The sequence below is a fragment of the Anomaloglossus baeobatrachus genome, chromosome 2 (genome assembly GCF_048569485.1).
Source record: "Anomaloglossus baeobatrachus isolate aAnoBae1 chromosome 2, aAnoBae1.hap1, whole genome shotgun sequence".
NCBI lineage: Eukaryota > Metazoa > Chordata > Amphibia > Anura > Aromobatidae > Anomaloglossus > Anomaloglossus baeobatrachus.
In genome coordinates this window covers 700790225-700816844 of record NC_134354.1, presented here as the reverse complement: position 1 = coordinate 700816844, position 26620 = coordinate 700790225, and the positions used below count along the sequence as shown (strand labels likewise).

The 26620-nt window shown below is 51.4% G+C and overlaps 1 protein-coding gene across 9 annotated transcripts in view; it reads right to left on the bottom strand.

The window, feature by feature from the left end:
* Window positions 1-26620, bottom strand: part of SETDB2 (SET domain bifurcated histone lysine methyltransferase 2) — a 197698-nt gene that overhangs the window by 114690 nt on the left and 56388 nt on the right. For all 9 annotated transcript variants that reach the window (XM_075337278.1, XM_075337279.1, XM_075337277.1 and 6 more), the window contains 2 exons: window positions 26196-26261; window positions 19343-19427 (listed from right to left, as the gene is read on the bottom strand). In XM_075337278.1, coding sequence (XP_075193393.1) covers window positions 19343-19427; window positions 26196-26261 — 151 coding nt within the window. The remainder of the gene's footprint in view (window positions 1-19342; window positions 19428-26195; window positions 26262-26620) is intronic.

Here is a 26620-nt window from a genome sequence, read left to right as displayed (position 1 = left end):
AACGTCACCGGTTTTGTGACGTAACAGCGACCTCCCTAAGTCTCTGCTAAGTCGCTGGTGAGCAGTCAAACAGGCAAACCTGTCCAACAACGCAACAGCGATTCGGACCTGCAGAGCGACCTAGCTGGTTGTTGGGGGCGTTGATAAGCAGCTTTTTGAAAGGGAAGTTGCTAACAAAGTCGCTGCAAAGTCTTTCACACACTGAAACTTTCCAGCGATGCTTGCTGCACAGCGGGAAACAAAGGACCTAGGAATGGTCCTGAACGATTTGTAACGATTACAACTTCACAGCAGGGGCCGGGTCGCTGATAGGTTTCACACACTGCAACATCGCAAACAACATCGCTATTGCGTCACAAAACCGGTGACATTACAGCGATGTCGTTTGAGATGTTGCAGTGTGTAAACCCAGCTTTAGTGATGAGCAGGGAGAAGGCTATCATCAAGATCTGAAGACAATTGAAGAGCGTTATCAGGGGCGATGGGACAAAAATATGATGGCAGACTACTGCTGGAGCATCAAACGAGATTGTCCTCAAGAAGTACACAAATGCAAGAGCTACAAATGCAAATTCTTGCCTGAATAGAATATAAGTTTTGTGCAAATTTTATGATTAAAATAAGTGTTTTAATATGTTCTATTTTGAAATTGTAGACAAATTATGATGCAATCATATCTTAGTATTAGTGTATTTACAGTATTACATTATTACATTTCAGAAAGATGATGAAGACAGACTACTTCATTATCTTCAACTAAATGTTGAAACTTGTACAATAAGATGAAAACCTATAATCTTGAATTGTAAAAAAACCAAACCTGTAGCTTACAAAGAAAAACTAATCTCAGATTTGAGATCAGCACACTTGAATTAAGAACAAGTGTTTTTGTGGATGCAACAAAAATTTTGTTCCCCACAGTTATCATTGCCTAATAATTCTGCACACAAATATTCTCCTCAGATTTACTTCCTTAAATAAAGAGAATTTTGTTTACTTACCGTAAATTCTTTTTCTTATAGTTCCGTCATGGGAGACCCAAACCATGGGTGTATGCTACTGCCCCCGGAGGACACACAAAGTTACTACACTCAAAAACGTGTAGCTCCTCCCTCCTAGCATATACACCCCCTGCTAGCCAGATCTAGCCAGTTTAGTGCAAAAGCTGAAGGAGGACATCCACCCACAAGAAGAGACAGAGTAAAATCCGGAGGAACCGGAACCTCAGTCTACAACAATAACAGCCGGTGAAGACACACGGAACAAGAAACCTGCCGATAGGCAATAGGGAGGGTGCTGGGTCTCCCATGACGGAACTATAAGAAAAAGAATTTACGGTAAGTAAACAAAATTCTCTTTTTCTTTATCGTTCCTTATGGGAGACCCAAACCATGGGACGTTCAAAAGCAGTCCATGGGTGGGAATAAACAGACAATTGAGAAGCAGGCAAACCTAACTTCACAAATGGGCGACAGACGCTGGAAAAATGCGTCTGCCGAGCCCACGTCTGCCAGAGCATGAGCATGCCTTGGGTAGTGCTTCGAAAAGTATGCAGACTAATTCGAGATGCAGACTGACAGACCTACTGAGCCGTAACCTGGTGCCTGAAGCCCAAGAAAAAAAGGCGCCGACAGGTCTGACCAAATGTGCTCTGATCCCCGGAGGGGAAGGCACTTGAGTACACTTGTAAGTCTCAGAAATGGCTGACCTAAGCCAACGATCAGGGTCGGCTTAGATGCCGAGAGACCGCTATGCTGACGAACAGTCAGCACCAGAGAGGTGCACCGTCTAATAACGGCGGTGCGAGACACGTAGATCCGGAGCGCCCGCACCAGATCTAGGATATGCAACGCTTCCTCAAGCGATGAACAGGAGCCGGACAAAAGGAAGGCAGGAAAATTGCCCCGGATAAGGTGGAAGCAGTAACCGCCTTAGGGAAAAAGTCCGGAGTCGGATGAAGACCACCTTGTCTTGATGCAAAAGACCAAAAAAAGGGGGTGACTCCGAGGGAGCGCAGCCAGAACTCTCTGGCGGGAAATTAAAGCCACTAGAAAGACTACTTTCTGTGAAAGACACAACAAAGAACCTCCCGAAGACGGCGCAAAGGGGGGTTTCCGAGAACCGTGAGGACCGGATTAAGGTCCGAGGTCTCCATAGGCCGCCGGAAGGCGGAATGATGTGAGATGCGCCCTTAAAGGAGCGCACCGGAGCCAGCCGGACGATACGCCGCTGGCACATACTGACAGAGCCGAGACCTGTCCCTTAATGAGGGATAGTCCTAGCTGTAGACCGGACTGTGGAAGGGACAGGAGGGTCGGCAAGGCCAAAAAAGGTCAAAGGACACTTTGGAGCTCGAGTCAAAGTGGAGATGACTTCAGGAAGGATATCAGAAGTCGCTAAGACCCAGGACTCAAGAGCTACGCCGTCAATCTGAGAATCCAGAATTCTGACGGGGAAAAAACGGACCTCTTGAGAAAAGGTCTGAACGGTCCGGAAGATGCGAAGGCAACCCAACGGACAGAAGGAGCAGGTCAGAGTACGAAGCCTGCCTAGGTCAGTCTGGAAGAATGACCCGACGGCCCCCTTTACCGATCTTGCACAGGACGCTGGACAAGAGGTAGAGGGTGAAATTCGTAAAGAGACAAAGCTGGGATCAAACATGAACCAGTGTGTCTACCGCAAAACCTGAGAATTGTGGACCACGGTAGGACAGCTGAAATAGCCTGCCTCGTAGTTTTCACATCTAGGATGTGGACTGCGGATACGGTGGACTAGGAGTCCCTTGTCCACTGAAGGATGTTGAGCCGCCATGATTGCCAGGCGGCTGAGTGTCCCGCCCTGGAAGCTGGTGTAGGAAAACGCTATCACGTTGTCCGACTGGACTCGAATGTGCCTAGCCGCCCACAGATGGTGAAGGCTTAGAGAGCAAGAAATACAGCCCTGAATTCCAGCACATTGATCCAGAGGGCTGATTCGGACAGAGTCCAAGCGCCCTGCGCTCCACGATGGAGATATACCGCTCCCAAGGCGGATAGGCTATCCTGGTGAGGATTACCCGGAACGGGCCAGAAAAGGAGCGCCCCTGAGACAGAGTGGCCGAAGCCACCACTGAAACGAGCCCCTGGTCTGTGGCGAAGCCACCACCCCGTGGGAGGAGTGAGTTCGCTTGTACAGCGGAAAACATCCAGTCTCAGAGGACGCAGGAAAAAATGGGCAAGGAACCGCTTCCATTGACACCCTGAGAACCTCTGGTTCGAAGTCAGAGTGGACTTGGACAGAAGACAAGCCACCCGATAGGTCAGAGTGGCGAGAGTGAGCGAAGCACTCTGCTAAGAGTCAGCACTGGATGAAACCCCGACAAGAAGGCCGTCCAGGGCTAAAATGACTGCCAACCCCTAGGGGGGCAGGACCCTGATCACAGCTGCCCCAATGAGAATACTCGAGGGGCCTTGGCTAACCCCAAGGGAAGAGCCACGATTGGACCACTCCGATTGTCAAAACGTAGTCAACGCTGGTGTGAAACTGCGATTGACTCCTGCCGATAGGCATCTCTGATGCCGATGGTTGCTAGGGAATCGCCTTGGGGTCTTGATTGATCCGGTGAAAAAAACACACGGAACAAAACCAAGACACAATGTGAAACGCCACACCTGGCTATGCTTGAAAAACTAAAGATCCAGGTCGAAGGCACCGCCCTCTTCGGGGACTAGGAATAGATTTAAGCAAAAATCTCAGAACCGTTCCCAGACGGGAACCGGTACAATTACTCCATCGGCCTGCCAGAAATGCCACGGCCTGTGAGAAGGCGGCGGCCTTGGAGCAGGGAGGAGATGACAGAGAAAATCTGTTTGGCGGGTGGACAGAAGTCCATCCTGTAGCCAAGGGAGATATAATCTCGCCCCCACTGAACGAAGACGTGTTAGAACCCTACGTCGCCACGTGGAGAGAGCCTGCCACCGACCGAGGAGGTTGTTGGCGTGGCTAAATAGCTCGGAGGAAGCTGACTCAGTGACAGCATCTCCTGCGGCCTTCTGAAGACGCAGCTTCGAGCTATTTGGTTCTATGAACCTAGGCTGAGCTAGAGGACGACCAGATGGAGGAACGGAAACCACCGAAACCTCAACTGATTCCTGTCCTGATTTAGGTTTGTGGCAAGGAAGAATACTCCCCGCCAAGAGCTTCCTTAATTTCACTCAGTTGGTTCCGAGGAACTGGTCCCACCAAGGGGGAGCCCAGCAGGGAACCTCCATAGAGGCATCTGCCTTCGAAATCCGAAGCCACAGGAGCTTGCGGATAGCGAGGAAGGTAGCCCAGATCACCGCCGTGCGGCGTCCAGCATGGCAGATCTGGTATAGGATGAAAGAACTGAGTCTGGAAGTTCAGGCAACCGTTTTGGCATAGAGTCCCTGTGAGAGAATGCATCTCCTCCAGAGAAGCAGAGAAGGTACAAAAAAACCGCACTGCTGTAAGCTGAGGAGAACGAGGCTCCTGCCGTCCCCATACCGAACTTGGCCCAAAGGACAACCGGGCGGACCGCAGAACCGTAAGTGAGGAGCCATCAGCCACCGACATAACGGCCCGGGCTGAGCCACCTAAGGTGAATGAGCCCACTACTTGACCACCATTGGTGGACAGGGGAAATCCAGTCTTCAGAAGCACGCTTCATGGGAAGCGACTGTCAGAGCGGACCCTGGTGGTCACAGGGGCCTGAAAACTGGAGAGGTTAAGGAACACACGTTGTGTTCACCTAGATAAGGTAACACCGGCGGATTGAGGTCCAGTACAAAATTAATGTACCGTAGGATCCATATAGAGGTGCCGTCAGCCACTGATACCACTATCCGGGCTGAAGTCCAGATACCGGAGTGGCTACCCTTGGCGAATGAGTACACTCCTAGACCACCTCAGATGGGAGGGGCAGACAGGCAGCAGAACTCCCTGTGGGGTCTGCAGGATAGGCTGTGGGCTTGGACGCGGCGGGCTGAAAACTGGAGTGGATAAAGAACACACTCCTCGTCATGTTAAAGGCATAGTGATGCATTTCTGCCAGCGGGGAACACTTCCCTGATCAGGCGGATGGAGGTCCAGTACAAGAGTACTGGACGAAATCCAATCATTCGCATCTGCGTCACCTACGGACGGATCAATGTACATCAAGTAGCGTCCGAGCCCGTGGTAGAGACATCCTCCTCGTCCAGCGAGTCAGCTCGTAATCGGAGCTGCGGGACGGGGAGGACAGGGGACCCTGCGTCTCCCTGTCCGGAGGACGGGGTCCCAGAAGGAGAGTCCCTTGTGAGCTTTGCTGAGCGAAGCAGAAAAACGCCCTGAGAAGGGGGCTGCATGCTCAGCAGATGCCGGGACAGCCGACCCCTGGAATAGGATTCCTACGGGGGTCAGCCACCGAAACCGGAGCAGCTGGAGGGACCATGAATGAGCTCCCATGTTATGAGCTCGGTAAGGCCGTACGAGACTACCTGCAGTGGATAATAAAAAACAACCTGCAGTCTCGCTCTGTGACATGCTGCAGAGGTGCATGGGGCTCTGTCTAGAATGGCTAGAATACCCCAGACAGAGGTTCAGCCTGGGGAGAATCCCTGCTGAGGCATCTTGCCACTATCCACCACATGAAGGGAATTTTGTTACTTACCGTAAATTCCTTTTCTTCTAGCTCTTATTGGGAGACCCAGACGATTGGGGTATAGCTACTGCCCTCTGGAGGCCACACAAAGCACTACATTAAAAGTGCAAGGCCCCTCCCCCTCTGGCTATACCCCCCCCGTGGTATCACGGGTTCTCCAGTTTTAGTGCCAAAGCAAGAAGGAGGAAGCCAATAACTGGTTTAAACAAATTAACTCCGAATAACATCGGAGAACTGAAAAACCGTTCAACATGAACAACATGTGTACCCGCAAACAACAAAAAAACATCCCGAAGGACAACAGGGCGGGTGCTGGGTCTCCCAATAAGAGCTAGAAGAAAAGGAATTTACGGTAAGTAACAAAATTCCCTTCTTCTTCAGCGCTCTATTGGGAGACCCAGACGATTGGGACGTCCAAAAGCTGTCCCTGGGTGGGTAAAGAAATACCTCATGTTAGAGCTGCAAAACAGCCCTCCCCTACGGGGGTGTCACTGCCGCCTGCAGGACTCTTCTACCTAAGCTGGCATCCGCCGAAGCATAGGTATGCACCTGATAATGCTTGGTGAAAGTGTGCAGACTGGACCAGGTAGCTGCCTGGCACACCTGTTGAGCCGAAGCCTGGTGACGTAATGCCCAGGACGCACCCACGGCTCTGGTTGAGTGGGCTTTTAGCCCTGAAGGAACCGGAAGCCCCGCAGAACGGTAGGCCTCTAGAATTGGTTCTTTGATCCATCGAGCCAGGGTGGCTTTAGAAGCCTGCAACCCCTTGCGCGGACCAGCGACAAGGACAAAAAGCGCATCGGCACGGCGCATGGGCGCCGTGCGGGAAATGTAGATTCTGAGTGCTCTCACCAGATCTAGCAAACGTAAGTCCTTTTCATACCGGTGAACCGGATGAGGACAAAACGAAGGCAAGGATATATCCTGATTAAGATGAAAAGAGGAGACGACCTTAGGGAGAAACTCCGGAATAGGGCGCAGCACTACCTTGTCCTGGTGGAACACCAGGAAGGGAGCCTTGGATGACAGAGCTGCCAGCTCAGACACTCGCCGAAGCGATGTGATCGCAACAAGAAACGCCACTTTCTGTGACAGCCGAGAAAAGGAAACTTCCTTCAGAGGCTCGAAGGGCGGCTTCTGGAGAGCAACTAGTACCCTGTTCAGATCCCATGGATCTAACGGCCGCTTGTACGGGGGCACAATATGACAGACCCCCTGCAGGAACGTGCGCACCTTAGAAAGACGTGCTAGACGCTTCTGAAAAAACACGGATAGTGCCGAAACTTGCCCTTTAAGGGAGCTGAGCGACAAGCCCTTTTCTAACCCCGATTGCAGGAAGGAAAGAAACTTGGGCAATGCAAATGGCCAGGGAGACACTCCCTGAGCAGAGCACCAGGATAAGAAAATCTTCCACGTTCTGTGGTAGATCTTAGCCGAATTCGACTTTCTAGCTTGTCTCATTGTGGCAACGACTCCTTGAGATAATCCTGCAGATGCTAGGATCCAGGACTCAATGGCCACACAGTCAGGTTCAGGGCCGCAGAATTCTGATGGAAAAACGGCCCTTGGGACAGTAAGTCTGGTCGGTCTGGCAGTGACCACGGTCGACCGATCGTGAGATGCCACAGATCCGGATACCACGACCTCCTCGGCCAGTCTGGAGCGACGAGTATGATGCGGCTGCACTCGGATCTGATCTTGCGTAGCACTCTGGGCAAGAGCGCCAGAGGCGGAAACACGTATGGGAGCTGAAACTGCGACCAATCTTGAACCAAGGCGTCTGCCGCCAGAGCTCTTTGATCGCGCGACCTCGCCATGAATGCCGGGACCTTGTTGTTGTGCCGGGATGCCATTAGGTCGACGTCCGGCACTCCCCAGCGGCGACAGATTTCCTGAAACACGTCCGGGTGAAGGGACCATTCCCCTGCGTCCATGACCTGGCGACTGAGGAAGTCTGCTTCCCAGTTTTCTACGCCTGGGATGTGAACCGCGGATATGGTGGATGCTCTGTCCTCCACCCACATTAGAATGCGCCGGACTTCTTGGAAGGCTTGCCGACTGCGCGTCCCTCCTTGGTGGTTGATGTATGCCACCGCTGTGGAGTTGTCCGATTGGATTCGGATCTGCTTTCCTTCCAGCCACTGTTGGAAGGCCAGTAGAGCAAGATACACTGCTCTGATCTCCAGAACATTGATCTGAAGGGTGGACTCCTGCGGAGTCCACGTCCCCTGAGCCCTGTGGTGGAGAAATACTGCTCCCCACCCTGACAGACTCGCATCTGTCGTGACTACTGCCCAGGATGGGGGCAGGAAGGATCTTCCCTGAGACAATGAGGTGGGAAGGAGCCACCATTGTAGGGAGTCCTTGGCCGTCTGGGAAAGCGAGACTTTCCTGTCCAGGGACGTTGACTTCCCGTCCCATTGGCGGAGAATGTCCCATTGAAGTGGGCGCAGATGAAACTGCGCAAAGGGAACTGCTTCCATGGCTGCCACCATCTTCCCTAGGAAATGCATGAGGCGCCGCAAGGGATGCAACTTGCCCTGCAGAAGAGATTGCACCCCTGTCTGTAGTGACCGCTGCTTGTTCAGCGGAAGCTTCACTATCGCTGCTAGAGTATGAAACTCCATGCCAAGATACGTTAGTGATTGAGTCGGTGATAGGATCGACTTTGGAAAGTTGATGATCCATCCGAAAGACTGTAGGGTCTCCAGCGTAGCATTCAGGCTGTGCTGACATGCCTCTTGAGAGGGAGCTTTGACCAATAAATCGTCTAGGTAAGGGATCACCGAGTGTCCCTGAGAGTGCAAGACTGCTACCACCGCCGCCATGACCTTGGTGAAGACCCGTGGGGCTGTTGCCAGACCAAATGGCAGAGCTACGAACTGAAAATGGTCGTCTCCTATCACAAAACGTAGAAAACGTTGATGTTCTGTAGCAATTGGCACGTGGAGATAAGCATCTTTGATGTCTATTGAGGCAAGGAAGTCTCCTCTGGACATTGAGGCAATGACAGAACGCAGGGTTTCCATCCGGAACTTCCTGGCGTGCACATGTTTGTTGAGCCGTTTTAGGTCCAGAACAGGACGGAACGAGCCGTCCTTTTTTGGAACCACAAAGAGATTGGAGTAAAACCCTTGCCCTTGTTCCTGAGGAGGGACTGGGATCACCACTTCTTCCGTTCTTAGGGAGCCCACCGCCTGCAGCAGAGCATCTGCTCGGTCTGGATGTGGGGAGGTTCTGAAGAACCGAGCTGGAGGACGAGAATTGAACTCGATTCTGTACCCGCGAGACAAAATGTCCGTCACCCACCGGTCTTTGACCTGTGACATCCAAATGCCGGAAAAGCGGGAGAGCCTGCCCCCGACCGGCGATGCGGAGGGAGGGGGCCGGAAGTCATGAGGTAGCCGCTTTGGAAGCGGTACCTCCATTTGCTTTCTTGGGGCGCGTGTGAGCCCGCCACGAATCTGAGTTTCTTTGCGTCCTCTGAGTCCCTTTGAACGAGGTAAATGGTGTCTTGCCCGAACCTCGAAAGGACTGAAACCTCTGCTGCCACTTTTTCTGCTGAGGTTTGGTTGTTCTGGGTTGTGGTAAAGAGGAGTCTTTACCCTTAGACTGCTTAATGATATCAGCCAATGGCTCGCCAAACAGTCTATCTCTAGATAAAGGCAAACTGGTTAAACATTTTTTGGAACCAGCATCTGCTTTCCAGTCCTTTAACCACAAGGCTCTGCGCAAAACTACCGAATTGGCGGACGCCATTGAGGTGCGACTGGTAGATTCTAGGACCGCATTGATAGCGTAAGACGCAAACGCCGACATCTGCGTGGTAAGGTGCGCCACTTGCGGCACTGCTGGATGTATGATAGCATCCACTTTTGCTAAGCCAGCTGAAATAGCCTGGAGTGCCCATACGGCTGCGAATGCCGGAGCAAACGACGCGCCGATAGCTTCATAGACAGATTTTAACCAAAGGTCCATCTGTCTGTCATTGGCATCTTTAAGTGAAGCGCCATCCTCCACTGCAACTATGGACCTAGCTGCGAGTTTGGAAATCGGGGGGTCTACCTTTGGACACTGTGTCCAGCGCTTGACCACCTCAGGGGGGAAAGGGAAACGCGTATCTTTAGATCGTTTAGAGAAACGCCTTTCTGGGTGAGCGTCGTGCTTCTGGATTGATTCTCTGAAGTCAGCGTGATCCAACAAAGCACTCAATTTACGCTTGGGATAAAGGAAACGAAACTTCTCCTGCTCCGCAGCCGCCTCTTCTGCTGAAGGGGCTGGGGGAGAAATATCCAACAGCCTATTGATGGCTGAGATAAGGTCGTTTACCATGGCATCCCCATCAGGGGTATCCAGGTTGAGAGGGGTTCCAGGAATGGATTCCTGATCACTCTCATCAGACACATCACAGGGAGACTGATTGCGCTGAGACCCTGAGCAGTGTGATGACGTCGAGGGTCTTTCCCAGCGAGCTCGCTTAGGGTGGCTGGGGCTATCATCTGAGTCATAATCCTCGGCCTGTGAAGCCGGGGACCCCCCTGTGGGCTGGATTAATTCCAAGTGAGGGGGACCTGAGGACAGAGGCCTCGCCGTGCCCAAAGACTGAGCCCCATGCATAGATTGCAAGGTTTCAAGGATTTTTGCCATAGAGACAGACATATTATCAGCAAAAACTGCAAAGTCTGTCCCTGTCACCGGGGCAGGACTTACAGGCGTCTCAGCCTGGGTCACTCTCCCTCCTGACTCCGGCTGGCGAAGCAGCACCGGGTCGGAGCATTGCACACAATGGGGGTCATCGGAGCCTGCTGGTAGATTAGCCCCACATGCAGCACCCGCAGTATACACAGCCCTAGCCTTGGCAGCCTTGCGTTTTGAGGATGGCATGTTGTTGCTTCCACAGAGTGATCTGGGAGATGCAGCCAGAAGCGACCTCACAGTGCAAGAAATACAATATCTCTATATCCTACACAGTACACCGATACACCGTGGGGCACTAGAGGGACCAGCACAGAAAAATCGCTTACCGCCCGCTTAAAAAGCGGGTGTGTGGTCGCCAGATAGCCCCTAGTCCAGGTCTCCCAGAGCCTTGCGTCCTTCCTCCAGCCAGACTGCATGTAATGGCTGCCGGCGTCCTGAGAGAGAAGGGGGGCGGGCCCTGGGCGTTCCTGGCTAAGAGCGGGAAGCCTGCTTCCCTCTGTGCCTAGTGTGAGGGCTGGAGCATGTAAATCAGGCTCCAGCCCTCGTCGCTGCTAGCGAACAGCGTCTCTCCCCTACCCTGAATGACAGGGTGGGGGCGGGAACGAATCGGAGCTGCCGGCGTCCTAGGCCCAAAAAGCCGGGGACTCAATTTATAACCGCCGCCGCCGTAAAAGCGCGGACGGCGGATCCCCGGCGCACCACAAGTCACAGCAGCGCCGCCCGGTCCAGAGGGGGTCGGCGCTGCGTTCCCATACACAAACAATCCCCCAGTAATCTGTAGGGACACTAACTCCAACGTTGCGGTCCCCGGCGCACTACAACACCCAGCCAGCCCGGAGTGTGTCTGTGCCTGCCGGGGACACAGAGTACCTGTATGATGCAGGGCCTGTCCCTGATCGTACTCCTGCTCCGTCTCCATCAGGTTCTAATGGGTCTGTGGATGGAGCCCGGCGTCAGAGCTGAGAGGCCGGCAGGATCCCACTTCCACAGAGCCCTACCAGGGGATGTGGAAGGAAAACAGCATGTCAGGCTCCAGCCCTGTACCAGCAATAGGTACCTCAACCTTACAACACCATCCAGGGGTGAGAAGGGAGCATGCTGGGGACACTATATGTGTCCTCTTTTCTTCCATCCGAAATAGTCAGCAGCTACTGCTGACTAAAATCTGTGGAGCTATGCATGGAATGTCTGACCTCCTTCGCACACAAAGCTAAAACTGGAGAACCCGTGATACCACGGGGGGGGTATAGCCAGAGGGGGAGGGGCCTTGCACTTTTAATGTAGTGCTTTGTGTGGCCTCCAGAGGGCAGTAGCTATACCCCAATCGTCTGGGTCTCCCAATAGAGCGCTGAAGAAAAGAACCGTTACAGTGTGTCGGTTCAGGCAATATGAGCCTACATGCAGAACATGTAGTGTACAGCCTTGGAGCTTTGCTCCTAGTGTGAGACATGCTGCTGAGGAGGAGATTCTATGATAAAGAATTAACTCCTTCAGAATGCCCTGAGAGTGAATAAAAGTGCACAACCAGAGGTTGTGACTTATCAGTCCACTATATGAGTGCCCTCCGGATTCCAGGCCTGGACCCCCAGCCAGATATTCACTCCCTCTGCACTGCAGAGCAGCCAGCGCCGACCAGAGTACTGAGACGCTGAGAAAATGGCGCCAGAGTGAGGGGGGGGGCGGGGGTTAACCCAGGAGCGGGAATCGGAGGGCGAAGGAGATGTACAGGGGAGGGAATCATCTCCTCAAAAAGGAGCGTCCTCCCCTGTGCAGAGCGGCCGGCGGGCGGCTCTGCAGTGTCCCCCTGCATGCTGACATGCAGGGGAACGAAAACGAAACTAGGCCGCGGCTGAAGCCGGGGCCTAGAGTTATACATGCGGCCGAGAATCAGGCATCATCGGCGCGGTTCCTAGTAAGAAACCGTGGAACCGGCCGGAAACACAGTAAAGAAGGGAATTTTGTTACTTACCGTAAATTCCTTTTCTTCTAGCTCTTATTGGGAGACCCAGCCGATTGGGTGTATAGCACTGCCTCCGGAGGCCACACAAAGCAATTACACTAAAAAGTGTAAGGCCCCTCCCCTTCTGGCTATACACCCCCAGTGGGATCACTGGCTCACCAGTTTTAGTGCAAAAGCAAGAAGGAGGAAAGCCAATAACTGGTTTAAACAAATTCTCTCCGAGTAACATCGGAGAACTGAAAACCGTTCAACATGAACAACATGTGTACCCGCAAACAAACCAACAATCCCGAAGGACAACAGGGCGGGTGCTGGGTCTCCCAATAAGAGCTAGAAGAAAAGGAATTTACGGTAAGTAACAAAATTCCCTTCTTCTTCGGCGCTCTATTGGGAGACCCAGACGATTGGGACGTCCAAAAGCTGTCCCTGGGTGGGTAAAGAAAAAACCTCATGTTAGAGCTGCAAGACAGCCCTCCCCTACGGGGAGGCAACTGCCGCCTGCAGGACTCTTCTACCTAGGCTGGCGTCCGCCGAAGCATAGGTATGCACCTGATAATGTTTGGTGAAAGTGTGCAGACTCGACCAGGTAGCTGCCTGGCACACCTGTTGAGCCGTAGCCTGGTGTCGTAATGCCCAGGATGCACCCACGGCTCTGGTAGAATGGGCCTTCAGCCCTGATGGAACCGGAAGCCCAGCAGAACGGTAGGCTTCAAGAATTGGTTCTTTGATCCATCGAGCCAGGGTGGCTTTAGAAGCCTGCGACCCTTTGCGCTTACCAGCGACAAGGACAAAGAGTGCATCCGAACGGCGCAAGGGCGCCGTGCGGGAAATGTAGATTCTGAGTGCTCTCACCAGATCTAACAAATGTAAATCCTTCTCATACCGATGAACTGCATGAGGACAAAACGAAGGCAAAGAGATATCCTGATTAAGATGAAAAGAGGATACCACCTTCGGGAGAAACTCCTGAATAGGACGCAGCACAACCTTGTCCTGGTGGAAGACCAGGAAGGGAGCCTTGGATGATAGTGCTGCCAGCTCAGACACTCTCCGAAGAGATGTGATCGCTACCAGAAAAGCCACTTTCTGTGATAGTCTAGAAAGTGAAACCTCCTTCAGAGGCTCGAAGGGCGGCTTCTGGAGGGCAACTAGTACCCTGTTCAGATCCCATGGATCTAACGGCCGCTTGTACGGGGGTACGATATGGCAAACCCCCTGTAGGAACGTGCGCACCTTAGGAAGGCGTGCCAAAAGCCTCTGAAAAAAGACGGATAGCGCCGAGACCTGACCTTTAAGGGAGCCGAGCGACAAACCTTTTTCTAACCCAGATTGCAGGAAAGAAAGAAAGGTAGGCAATGCAAATGGCCAGGGAGACACTCCCTGAGCAGAGCACCAGGATAAAAATATCCTCCACGTTCTGTGGTAGATCTTAGCAGACGTGGGCTTCTTAGCCTGTCTCATGGTGGCAACGACCCCTTGGGACAATCCTGAAGACGTTAGGATCCAGGACTCAATGGCCACACAGTCAGGTTCAGGGCCGCAGAATTCCGATGGAAAAACGGCCCTTGGGACAGTAAGTCTGGTCGGTCTGGGAGTGCCCACGGTTGGCCGACCGTGAGCTGCCACAGATCCGGATACCACGCCCTCCTCGGCCAGTCTGGGGCGACAAGTATGACGCGGCTGCAATCGGATCTGATCTTGCGTAGCACTCTGGGCAGGAGTGCCAGAGGTGGAAACACATAAGGGAGCCGGAACTGCGACCAATCTTGCACTAGGGCGTCTGCCGCCAGCGCTCTTTGATCGCGAGACCGTGCCATGAAGGTTGGGACCTTGTTGTTGTGCCGTGACGCCATTAGGTCGACGTCCGGCACCCCCCAGCGGCGACAGATTTCCTGAAACACGTCTGGGTGAAGGGACCATTCCCCTGCGTCCATGCCCTGGCGACTGAGGAAGTCTGCTTCCCAGTTTTCTACGCCGGGGATGTGAACCGCGGATATGGTGGAGGCTGTGGCTTCCACCCACATCAGAATCCTCCGGACTTCCTGGAAGGCTTGCCGACTGCGTGTCCCCCCTTGGTGGTTGATGTATGCCACCGCTGTGGAGTTGTCCGACTGAATTCGGATCTGCCTTCCTTTCAGCCACTGCTGGAAGGCTAGTAGGGCAAGATACACTGCTCTGATTTCCAGAACATTGATCTGAAGGGTGGACTCCTGCTGAGACCACGTACCCTGAGCCCTGTGGTGGAGAAAGACTGCTCCCCACCCTGACAGACTCGCATCTGTCGTGACCACCTCCCAAGACGGTGGTAGGAAGGATCTTCCCTGTGATAATGAGGTGGGAAGAAGCCACCACTGCAGAGAGTCTTTGGCCGTCTGGGAAAGGGAGACCTTCCTGTCCAGGGATGTTGACTTCCCGTCCCATTGGCGGAGAATGTCCCATTGAAGTGGACGCAGATGAAACTGCGCAAACGGAACCGCCTCTATTGCCGCCACCATCTTCCCGAGGAAGTGCATGAGGCGTCTTAAGGAGTGCGGCTGACTTTGAAGGAGAGCCTGCACCCCAGTCTGTAGAGACCGCTGCTTGTCCAGCGGAAATTTCACTATCGCTGAGAGAGTATGAAACTCCATGCCAAGATACGTTAGTGATTGGGTCGGTGACAGATTTGACTTTGGGAAGTTGATGATCCACCCGAACGCCTGGAGAGTCTCCAGTGCAACATTCAGGCTGAGTCGGCATGCCTCTTGAGAGGGTGCCTTGACCAGTAGATCGTCCAAGTAAGGGATCACAGAGTGTCCGTGAGAGTGCAAGACTGCTACCACTGCCGCCATGATCTTGGTGAACACCCGAGGGGCTGTCGCCAGACCAAATGGCAGAGCTACGAACTGAAGATGGTCGTCTCCTATCACGAAGCGTAAAAAGCATTGGTGCTCTGTAGCAATCGGCACGTGGAGATAAGCATCTTTGATGTCTATTGATGCTAGGAAATCTCCTTGAGACATAGAGGCAATGACTGAGCGGAGGGATTCCATCCGGAACCGCCTGGCGTTCACATGCTTGTTGAGCAGTTTTAGGTCCAGAACAGGACGGAAGGAGCCGTCCTTTTTTGGAACCACAAAGAGATTGGAGTAAAATCCTCGCCCCCGTTCGAGAGGGGGGACAGGGATCACGACTCCTTCTGCTCTTAGAGAGTCCACCGCCTGCAGCAGGGCATCTGCTCGGTTGGGGTGTGGGGAGGTTCTGAAGAACCGAAGTGGAGGCCGAGAACTGAACTCGATTCTGTACCCGCGAGACAGAATGTCTGTTACCCACCGGTCTTTGACCTGTGACAGCCAAATGTCGCAAAAGCGGGAGAGCCTGCCACCGACCGAGGATGCGGAGGGAGGAGGCCGAAAGTCATGAGGTAGCCGCTTTGGAAGCGGTTCCTCCATTTGCTTTCCTGTGAGCCCGCCAGGAATCTGAGTTCCCTTGTTCTTTCTGAGTCCTTTTGGACGAGGAGAATTGGGCCTTGCCCGAGCCTCGAAAGGACCGAAACCTCGACTGCCACTTTTTCTGTTGAGGTTTACTTGCTCTGGGCTGTGGTAAGAAAGAGTCCTTACCCTTGGACTGTTTTATGATTTCAGCCAATGGCTCACCAAACAGTCTGTCTCTAGATAATGGCAAGCTGGTTAAGCATTTTTTGGAACCAGCATCTGCTTTCCAGTCCTTTAACCACAAGGCTCTGCGCAAAACCACAGAATTGGCGGACGCCATAGCGGTACGGCTCGTAGATTCTAGGACAGCATTGATAGCATAGGTCGCAAACGCAGACATTTGCGAAGTTAGGGACGCCACTTGCGGCACTGCTGGATGTATGAAAGCATCCACCTGTGCTAAACCAGCTGAAATAGCTTGGAGTGCCCACACGGCCGCGAATGCTGGAGCAAACGACGCGCCGATAGATTCATAGACAGATTTTAACCAAAGGTCCATCTGTCTGTCGTTGGCATCTTTAAGTGAAGCGCCATCCTCTACTGCGACTATGGATCTAGCCGCAAGCTTGGAAATTGGGGGATCCACCTTTGGACATTGGGTCCAGCGTTTGGCCACCTCAGAGGGAAAAGGATAACGGGTATCCTTAGAACGTTTAGAGAAACGCTTGTCTGGATGAGCGTCGTGTTTCTGGATCGATTCTCTGAAATCAGAGTGGTCCAAAAAAGCACTTAATTTACGCTTGGGATAAAGGAAATGGAACTTCTCCTGCTGTGCAGCTGCCTCCTCTGCAGAAGGGGCTGGGGGAGAAATATCCAACAGCCTATTAATTGCCGATATAAGGTCATTAACCATGGCGTCACCATCAGGGGCATCCAGATTGAGAGGGGCCTCAGGATTAGAATCCTGGTCACCGTCCTCAGTCTCATCACAGAGAGACTCTTGTCGCTGAGACCCTGAACAGTGTGAAGACGTGGAGGGTCTTTCCCAGCGAGCTCGCTTAGGCTGCCTGGGACTGTCAACTGAGTCAGAGACTTCAGCCTGTGATGCTTGAGACCCCCCTGAAGTACGGATTAGTTCCAACTGAGGGGGACCGGAGAGCATAGACACAGCAGTGTCCATGGCCTGAACAACTGACCTGGACTGCAAGGTCTCCAGGATTTTTGCCATAGTCACAGACATTTTATCAGCAAAAACTGCAAAGTCTGTCCCCGTCACCGGGGCAGGGTTCACAGGCGTCTCAGCCTGGGCTACCACCACATTAGGCTCTGGCTGACGAAGTGCCACTGGGATTGAACATTGCATACAATGTGAGTCTTTGGAGCCTGCCGGTAGATCAGCCCCACATGCAGTACAAACAGTGTACACAGCCTGTGCCTTGGCACCCTTGCGTTTTGCGGATGACATGTTGCTGCCTCCTCAGAGCAGTACAGGGTGTCCAGCCAAGAAGCGACCTTACAGTGCAAATATATATATATATGGTACCAAGAAAAAAGTACACTAATATAAAACTGAGGCACAAGTGGGGCCAGCACTAAGTGCAGCTTACCGCCCGCTTAGGAGCGGGTGTGTGGTCGCCGAAATCCCTTTAGTCTGGGTCTCCCAGAGCCTGCTGCCTTTCCCCAGCCAGACCGCATGTGTAATGGCTGCCGGCGTCCTTGTGGAGAGGGGGGGCGGGCCCTGGGCGTATACAGACGAAAAGCGGGAAGCCTCCTTCCCACTGTGCCTAGTGAGAGGGCTGGAGCATGTAAATAAAGCTCCAGCCCTCGGCGCTGCCTATTGAGCAGCGTCTCTCCCCTACCCTGATTGACAGGGTGGGGGCGGGAACGAAGCGGCGCTAGGCCGCAGAAGCCGGGGGCTAAAGTTAGAAGCGCCGCCGCCGTAAAAGCGCGGTCGGCGCAAAGTCCCCGGCGCACCACAAGTCGCAGCTGCGCCGCCGCTCCAGCAGCGGTCGGCGCAGTAGTTCCCAACATGTAACGTCACTCAGCAAAGCTGCAGTGACCTAACCCCGGCGCACAGCGCTACTGTCCCCGGCGCACTATAACGCTCAGCAAGCCTTGAGAGTGTCCGTGCCTGCCGGGGACACAGAGTACCTGAAAGTTGCAGGGCCTTGTCCCTGAACGGCACTCCCGCTCCAAATCCAGCAGGTTCTCTGGATCTGTGGATGGAGCCCGGCCCCAGGGCTTGGGGGGCCGGCAAGATCCCACTTCCACAGAGCCCTCCAGGGGATGTGGAAGGAAAACAGCATGTGGGCTCCAGCCTCTGTACCAGCAATAGGTACCTCAACCTTACAAGCACCACCGCGGGTGAGAAGGGAGCATGCTGGGGGCCCCATATGGGCCCTCTTTTCTTCCATCCGATAGAGCCAGCAGCTACTGCTGACTACAAACAGTGGAGCTATGCGTGGATGTCTGACCTCCTTCGCACAAAGCAGAAAACTGGTGAGCCAGTGATCCCACTGGGGGTGTATAGCCAGAAGGGGAGGGGCCTTACACTTTTTAGTGTAATTGCTTTGTGTGGCCTCCGGAGGCAGTGCTATACACCCAATCGGCTGGGTCTCCCAATAGAGCGCCGAAGAAAGCAGCATTATCAAGCATCACTGTCCCCCACAATAAAAAGTGCCCCACATTGCAGAAGGACCCTTTGAATAACGTCTCTATACTTAGCTTTGAGACGCAGGGCCCAGTCCCTGGTGGGGTGGGGGTCCAGTGCTCCTTCCAGCAGGGTCCTGCACAAGGGCTGCGGATGGAGGCCGGTCTCCTGCAAGGCAGTGAGAACCGTGTTGGCTCCAACTTCAAGCCAGAGCCCCTAAGGGATGGTGAAGGAGCGCGGCATGAAGGGCTCCTGCCCTGAAGTCAACCTTAACAGCACCGCCGCCAGGGGGTGAGAAGGGACATGCCGGGAGTCCAGTGGACCCGCTTTTCTTCCAAATCTTTAGAAAAAATGAAAAATCAAAAGAGAATGCATGTGTGTGTGTGATCCTCCTGACACAAAGCAAGAAACTGGCTAGATCTGGCTAGCAGGGGGTGTATATGCTAGGAGGGAGGAGCTACACGTTTTTGAGTGTAGTAACTGTGTGTCCTCCGGGGGCAGTAGCATACACCCATGGTTTGGGTCTCCCATAAGGAACGATAAAGAAATTTAGGTTTTAGCATTAATAAAAACATACAAATTGCCTAATTGTGCACAAAGTATATTGCAGAACGAATTGTACTTTTTTTTCCCCTTTTTAAATGGCACTACTTTGGGGTAGATATAATGTATGAAAATAATTTTCCAATTTTGGATAATCCCTTTGACCTGGTCACAGTTTGTTAAAAAAATAAATCCCTGTGCTTAACTTTCCCAGATCCAGTGCCAGGCGTCTACCACTGCTCCCGGTGTCTGCAGCGGTGGCAGCATGTTGACAGCGCTGCAGCCAATAACGGAGCTCAGCTGATCTGTCCAAGTCAATGGCACGAGCTGATGAGCTCCATTAATGGCTACAGAGGAGCCAAAGTGAATTTTCAACAATATGTATACAGTAGGGACTTTTTTTTTTTGCACAAATAGGGGAAAGATAATCTAGCTATACGTACAAATCAGTCTTGATGGGACATGGCTCTTCTGCTCTTACTGGTGTGTTCTCCTCATCTTCCGGTAGCTCTTCTGCAAAATTTTGATCTATAGGAGAAATAAAATACATCTTTCTCAAAAACAAATCATGTATAAAACAAAATGGCAGTCACCTTGCTCTGACAAAATGATTTTTGACCACAACTTTCATACTGTAGTGCAGACAATGTGCAACAATGTACAAACAATGCCATAACTCTGGTCTAGTCTCAACGGGAGTCAAAATTCAGTTAACCTTGCCACTTATACACACGAAACTAAAAAGTGCATTTTATAGACTGAAAAATGTTCCCTGTAAAAAAAATTTCCCTGGAAAATTTGAGGTAATCTGTTCCAACCTCTGGTCTGGTTCTTTTTTGTAGCATGACTTCACTCTTGTGGATGGACCGCACATCTGTGGCCGGCATCATTAGCCTGGTATTCCCCAGAGTGCTTCCTAGGCCACACAACATAGTGGCGTAATGCAGGTCAGACAAGGTTCAGAGACTCCGCATCATGCGATATTACTTTGCGGGGTCTTAGAAGAGACAGAGGTACCCAGGAAATTCAGTGGTCAAGGATGCCGGTCACAGAGTCAGGGTCCAGCTGTATCAGAGAACTAAATGAAAGTTTGAAACTGGGCACCAGAAATCTGTTGACTCATCTCTAGTTTATTGTATTTCCTATAATTTTGTTTTTCAATTCTTCACTAAATAAATGTGAAAAACTACTAAAGCAAAACCCTATATTAGATTATTATCTGCTCTTGACAGCATTTTGGTAGAAATTTTGATTATTTACTGCATGATTCTGCAAAAGCAGATCTTAAAAAGTAGTCACCACCAGCATGGGACTGCCCTTTATATTTAAGGAGGTTCCCCAAGAACTGTTATAAAATAAATAATACACATTTAAATTTTTTTTTTTTTTTGGGGGGGGGGTGTGTCTCAATACCTTTATTTAATAAAAACATACGCTTTAACTAGTGTACTTTGTCAGCATTTTAAAAATGGCAACTGCCATAAGTCAGTCTAGCGCCCAGCCTAGATTTCAGAGAACACCCAGTAGAACATGATATGTGAGCATATCTGCTGGAGACATACATGAATTCCTCTGTTCAGTCAACCTGATAGGACATGGAGCGGAGTGACCTGGAGAGGAGTGAACTAAAGGAGAAGATAAACACCTTTATTTTGCAGTTTTAGTGCAGGCAGGGAGGATGTCAGTCTCGCAGATGCTCTTCACAAAGCCGGTCTTAACACAGCTACTACTGCTAGATGGCAGTTGCCATATTTATAATCCTGACCGAGTACAGTAGATAAAACATACCACTTTATTAAATAAAAAGTATTTAGTAAAATGCTTAATATCACATATTCCAGAGAACCACTTTAATAACAGAGCATGCAGCATCAGATGAGCAATTTTACTAAATATATGATATTTGGAGTTCTGAGATCCTGATTATTGCGTTGGTCTCTTTCTTATCTATGGTGTGTTGGTAATTTGATATCTGGAGAATTTTTCGGAGCTCCAGAATGTTGATGGGAAGAAAGGACTCCTGTACTGAAAGGTTCTGAAAAATGCTCCCCATCCCGAAAAGGCTGGCATCTGTTGTTACAATTTTCCAACAACTCTGTCAAAATGATCTTCCATGACGAACAAGGGGAGAGCATCTCCACCATTCCAGGGATGTCTTGAACCGGGGTGGAACCGAAACCAGCCAGACCAGGGAGTGAGTGGATCTCTTCCATCTCGATAGAAGAAACAGCCGTAGAGGATGTGTGTGGAAAGAGGACTGATTCCATTGTGGCTACCGTCTTTCCCAGTATGCTCATGCAGAACTAGAGAAAGCATGGAGGGCTGCGTCTGAGTAAACGTATCCTGCTTAGTAGGGCAGAGAACTTCTATTTGGGCAGGAAAACTCTTGCGCATGCGATGTCAAATCTGCAGGCTCTTGAGACAAGCTGAGGGGAATGGCGCCTATATGAAAACGTCATCAGGCTATGGGATGGCTAAAACGCTTCTGGTTTGAAGACTGGCCATGAACGCTACCATTACCTTTGTGAGAACTCTGGGAGCTGTAGGTAGGTCAAACGGCAGCACTGTGAACTGAAAATGAGAGTCCTGAAATGCAAAAACACAGGGAGCTCTGGTGGGATGGAAAAATGGGTATCTGTAGATAAGAATTCTAGAGATCATATCCACTGAGCATAATAACTACTCAGGCTCCATAAATTCTGTGGCTGAATGAAGTTAGTTACTCCATACTGAAGTGATGGAGGATGTCGTGTCCGATAATTTGAGGTCTAGAATGGGGCGAATGGATCAAACCTTCTTCGGGACCACAAACCTAAAAAGCACTTCTGTGGGCAAATGGGAATGATGACAGCGGACCTACCTACAGAGAGTGAATGGATAGTCCTGGAAACATGAGAGACAGGTGGGGGGGGGACTGTTTTGTAGCCACAAGAGACGGCACGCCACTCGAACCGACATGACCCCCCCACTCAGAGAGGTTTCTCAGGTGGGGAAGCTCAGTCAAGCCAAAGAGAATCTGTTGGATTTGGATCTAGATGGGTTACTGTAGTGACCGCGTTGGTTCCAGGAGAGTGGTGGTTTGAAGGATGGTCTTCTTTTTTCCTGGCAGATAGAAGACTTATCCTGGTGATTGTTGTTCCTGGTCGAGAATTGATGAAAGAAGCGAAAATGAATGGTGTGGCTCTTGGGGTGGGGGGGTGGAGATTTTGGCTTCTATTGGGGAATCAAAGTACTTTACCCCCCTAAAAGGGCAGACTGGTGAGAGACTTCCTGAATGACGAGTCCACAGTCCATTCCTTTAGCCATAGGACTCCGCAGATCGTGACGATGTTGCTGGCCACAAGGGCTGAGCAAGTGGCCATATCCAGTGAGGCCGACAAGAGGTATATACATGTGTGGGAAATATAGTCTGCTAGTTCGGAAGTGGGAGCGTCTGATAGGTACAGCAGTTTACTCCAAGTAGACACCGCCTTGGAAATCCAGGCTGAGGAGCAAGAATGGCAGAGGGTCGATCCTGAGGGCTCAAAGGCAAATTTGGCTAGAGTGTCAGCGTGCACTTGGAGGGGTCCATAAGTGAGGCCCCATCGGAGAAGTGTTAGTGGAGAGCTAGGAAACCCGAGAATCAACTGAGGGAATCTCAGCTCATCGATGTAGAAGATCAGGCGCAAATTAGTACAGTACCTCCATTCTTTTCCTTCTTTGAAAGCGTTTTTCTTGATGCCCCCATTTCAGTTGAATTCTTTGTGGTTAGTGATAACCCGAGGAGGCCACTTAATCTTCTTGAAAGATAATGCCTGCTGTGCTCGGAGTGTGCAAGTTCCTTGTCTTTCACACTGAGAGTCTGACTAATGGCTATAATGAAACTATCCACCATGTTCCGCAGGTTGGATATCTGTTCAGAGTCCTGATCAGAGTTTGACTCTGAACGAGGGTCTGACTCCTGAACCACCTGTGTGTCAGAGGAAGGGGAGCGATAGAGCATGACCTCCTGGAGGACACTGAAGGTGATGGAGACCTAAATGAAGAGCTGGTGCACACTCATATCTTGGATCTCTTGCACGGTCTGCCATGACTGAGATGAAGAACCAGAGAATCCTAAGAAGTGAACAGGACTCCTTTGGCAGTGGGTGGATTTGGTAGCTGTCCTATGACCAAAATCAAGGTCTAGGATACCTTGGTTAGGTCGACAACTGATTTTGAGAGTGCTGCAGCCAACTCAGAGGGCAGGGGTGCATTCTCACTATGGGTGGTGGGCGGCTACTGGGGGGATGGGAGTGAGACAAAGAGGTTATTCATAGAAAAAAAGGAAAAGAAGTGCCAGAGGGGAGTGTTGCTGGGGAAACAAGAGCTGTTCCCAGGTGACAGAGCTTACCCTGGTCTGGAGCCTGTGATCTGACTCCGAGGTCCAGGATGACGAGTGGCGGGGTATACTGAGCCATACAGTGGAGTCTGAGGAGGCTGCAGGTGCAGTAAATGCTATTGTCAGGAGAAAAAAAGATGGTGCTAAGAAGCAAGAGGCGTTATAACAAGTGTGTGGGAACCTCAAGACGCGCTCTGATTATTTGGGTAGGAAGGAAGTGCAGGAGAGCCCAAGCATCTGATTGGCCGGGCTGTAGGGGGTATGTACCGGCCGGAAAAGCAGGCTACAGCAAAGCCGAGGACTACATATTGACACCCTGCCACCGGAAGGAACCAGGAAGGTGCGGAGGCCACAGCTGATCCGGAAAGAAGAGAAAAAAAAAGTAATAAAGAACGATAATAAAGAAAAGAGCCTCCTTTTTTGACTAGGGCCTGAAATCCCTCTCTGCAGCACGATAAGGAAGAGGGTCATCAGTCGTCCCAAAGGCTGTCTGTGAGGTGGTGGGAAGGTAAAGGGTTGATCTTCCCTTCCTGCACATCAGGAGGGTGAGCGGGCAAAAATATGGTGGCAAGGATCGTTCGCCAGGAAGTACCCAACACTATTCCTGTGTTGGAGGGTAAAGGTCCTGCCTCATAGACTAGAGAGGATACAGTAGTGACACAACCCCATACTGTGCTCTCAGTCTCTCTCTGAGATGACAGAATGACACAACTACACTCTGAGGCCAATCACAAGCCATGTCTGAAAGACAAAGGGAAATCACTAAAATTAACCAACAAACCTAAAATAGAACCGGGTCTGTGTGCAGCCCCGTGTCTGATTCCTACTGACACTAAGCTAAAACTAATCATCTCTGTGTCAGTTGGTGGGTGTACCATGCTGGGAAGGAGTTCTTTTTCTTTTTTTTGCTTCGTATCAGCCTCCCAGAGGCAGCAGCATACCCCCGTAGCCTCCCAGTGGCAGCAGCATACCCCCGTAGCCTCCCAGTTGCAGCAGCATACCCCCGTAGCCTCCCAGTGGCAGCAGCATACCCCCGTAGCCTCCCAGTGGCAGCAGCATTCCCCCGTAGCCTCCCACTGGCAGCAGCATACCCCCGTAGCCTCCCAGTGGCAGCAGCATACCCCCGTAGCCTCCCAGTGGCAGTAGCATACCCCCGTAGCCTCCCAGTGGCAGCAGCATACCCCCGTAGCCTCCCAGTGGCAGCAGCATACCCCCGTAGCCTCCCAGTGGCGGCAGCATACCCCCGTAGCCTCCCAGTGGCAGCAGCATACGCCCGTAGCCTCCCAGTGGCAGCAGCATACGCCCGTAGCCTCCCAGTGGCAGCAGCATACGCCCGTAGCCTCCCAGTGGCAGCAGCATTGTCCCGTAGCCTCCCAGTGGCAGCAGCATACGCCCGTAGCCTCCCAGTGGCAGCAGCATACGCCCGTAGCCTCCCAGTGGCAGCAGCATACGCCCGTAGCCTCCCAGTGGCAGCAGCATACGCCCGTAGCCTCCCAGTGGCAGCAGCATACGCCCGTAGCCTCCCAGTGGCAGCAGCATACGCCCGTAGCCTCCCAGTGGCAGCAGCATACGCCCGTAGCCTCCCAGTGGCAGCAGCATACGCCCGTAGCCTCCCAGTGGCAGCAGCATACGCCCCTAGCCTCCCAGTGGCAGCAGCATACGCCCATAGCCTCCCAGTGGCAGCAGCATACCCCAATACCTCCCAGTGGCAGCAGCATACACCCATAGCCTCCCAGTGGCAGCAGCATACACCCATAGCCTCCCAGTAGCAGCAGCATACCCCCATAGCCTCCCAGTGGCAGCAGCATACACCCATAGCCTCCCAGTGGCAGCAGCATACACCCATAGCCTCCCAGTGGCAGCAGCATACGCTAGCCTCCCAGTGGCAGCAGCATACGCCCGTAGCCTCCCAGTGGCAGCAGCATACACCCATAGCCTCCCAGTGGCAGCAGCATACACCCATAGCCTCCCAGTAGCAGCAGCATACACCTATAGTTTCCTGTGTTCCTCAATGAAGTGATAAGGAAAAAAAACATTTTTGAAGTGTCGATTTTTTTTTTCTCATTACAGTGTTTACTGATTCAGTTAATTTTATATTTTGATAGATCAGACTTTAATAAACGTAGCAACACCAAAATGTATGCACTTTATTTTTTATTTCAATGGGGGGTAAAAGGGCAAAATTTGAGTCTTTATAATTGGAAAAAGGATGTATATTTTAAAAAAAACAAAAACCACACAACTATTTTTTAGTCGCCTTATGGGACTTGATCTTGCCAGTGCCCATTCGTTCATACTTTATACACTTAAATGTCATAGCACCACAGTATATAGTGTAAATCTCATTCACCTTTGAAGCTCAGCATATAGTGGAGCTTGAGAGGTGTATCAAGATGGCGGCAATGGGGGCCTTCAGCAGGCTCCCGGCTATCATAGTAATGCACTCCTGCACTCCGAGATCACGTCACAACGTACAAATAGGTTCTTGCGAGAGCAAGCTCCGGCACGCGCTCCATTTACGTGCCACTGTACGTTTGAGAGCGGCGTTTAAATGGCTAGCATCCACGGCCGGAGATCATCTGTTAGAAACGGATGCCGGCTATCGAATATAGCTGGTTTCTCACACATATGGAGAGAGCTCAGCTCCTGAGATCTACAGTACTTGCTGCAGCATCTCATGGGTTAATGAAATAGAAAGCCTCCAGTATCGATGACGACATTGTCCTTACAACATTACTGCATACTAACAGCACACTCAGAGATCTGCAATGCCACCCAGTGTCTGCAGATAGATCAGCCGCTGTATACGTATATACAGAATCTCACAGATCAGAGCCTTCTATATACTGTATGCTTGTACTGCGATAGAGACGCTGTTGATAGAAAGTTCTGATTCTGTGAAACAAGCGATTACCCCAACTTATTACAGCACTTACCGCAGTGGAAGGTTTCAGAGTCCTCTAGATCCGCCGCATTCACCAACGTCAGAGCGGTCACATAATCTAAATGAAAACACACATTTACAGTCACAGAAAAGTTACAAAGAAAATGCAAAAGAAGAAAAACAAATTTGAAAGAGATATATTAGTACATTTTTCACACCTTACAATGAGCAGTAAACTATAAAATTAAAAATCCCTCTGTTTTTAAGAATGAAGAGGATTCTTAATTAAAAAAAAAAATAATTCGCTAAGATGTGCATTTTCTCAAGGACCTCGAAATTATAAAGGGAACCTGTCAGGTGCAATATGCCCCCAGAACCACGAGCAGATCTGGGTGCATATTGCTAATCCCTGCCTAACTGTCCCTGTATCTAGTAGCATAGATTAATACTGTAGATCTTTAGAAAAAGTATTTCTAA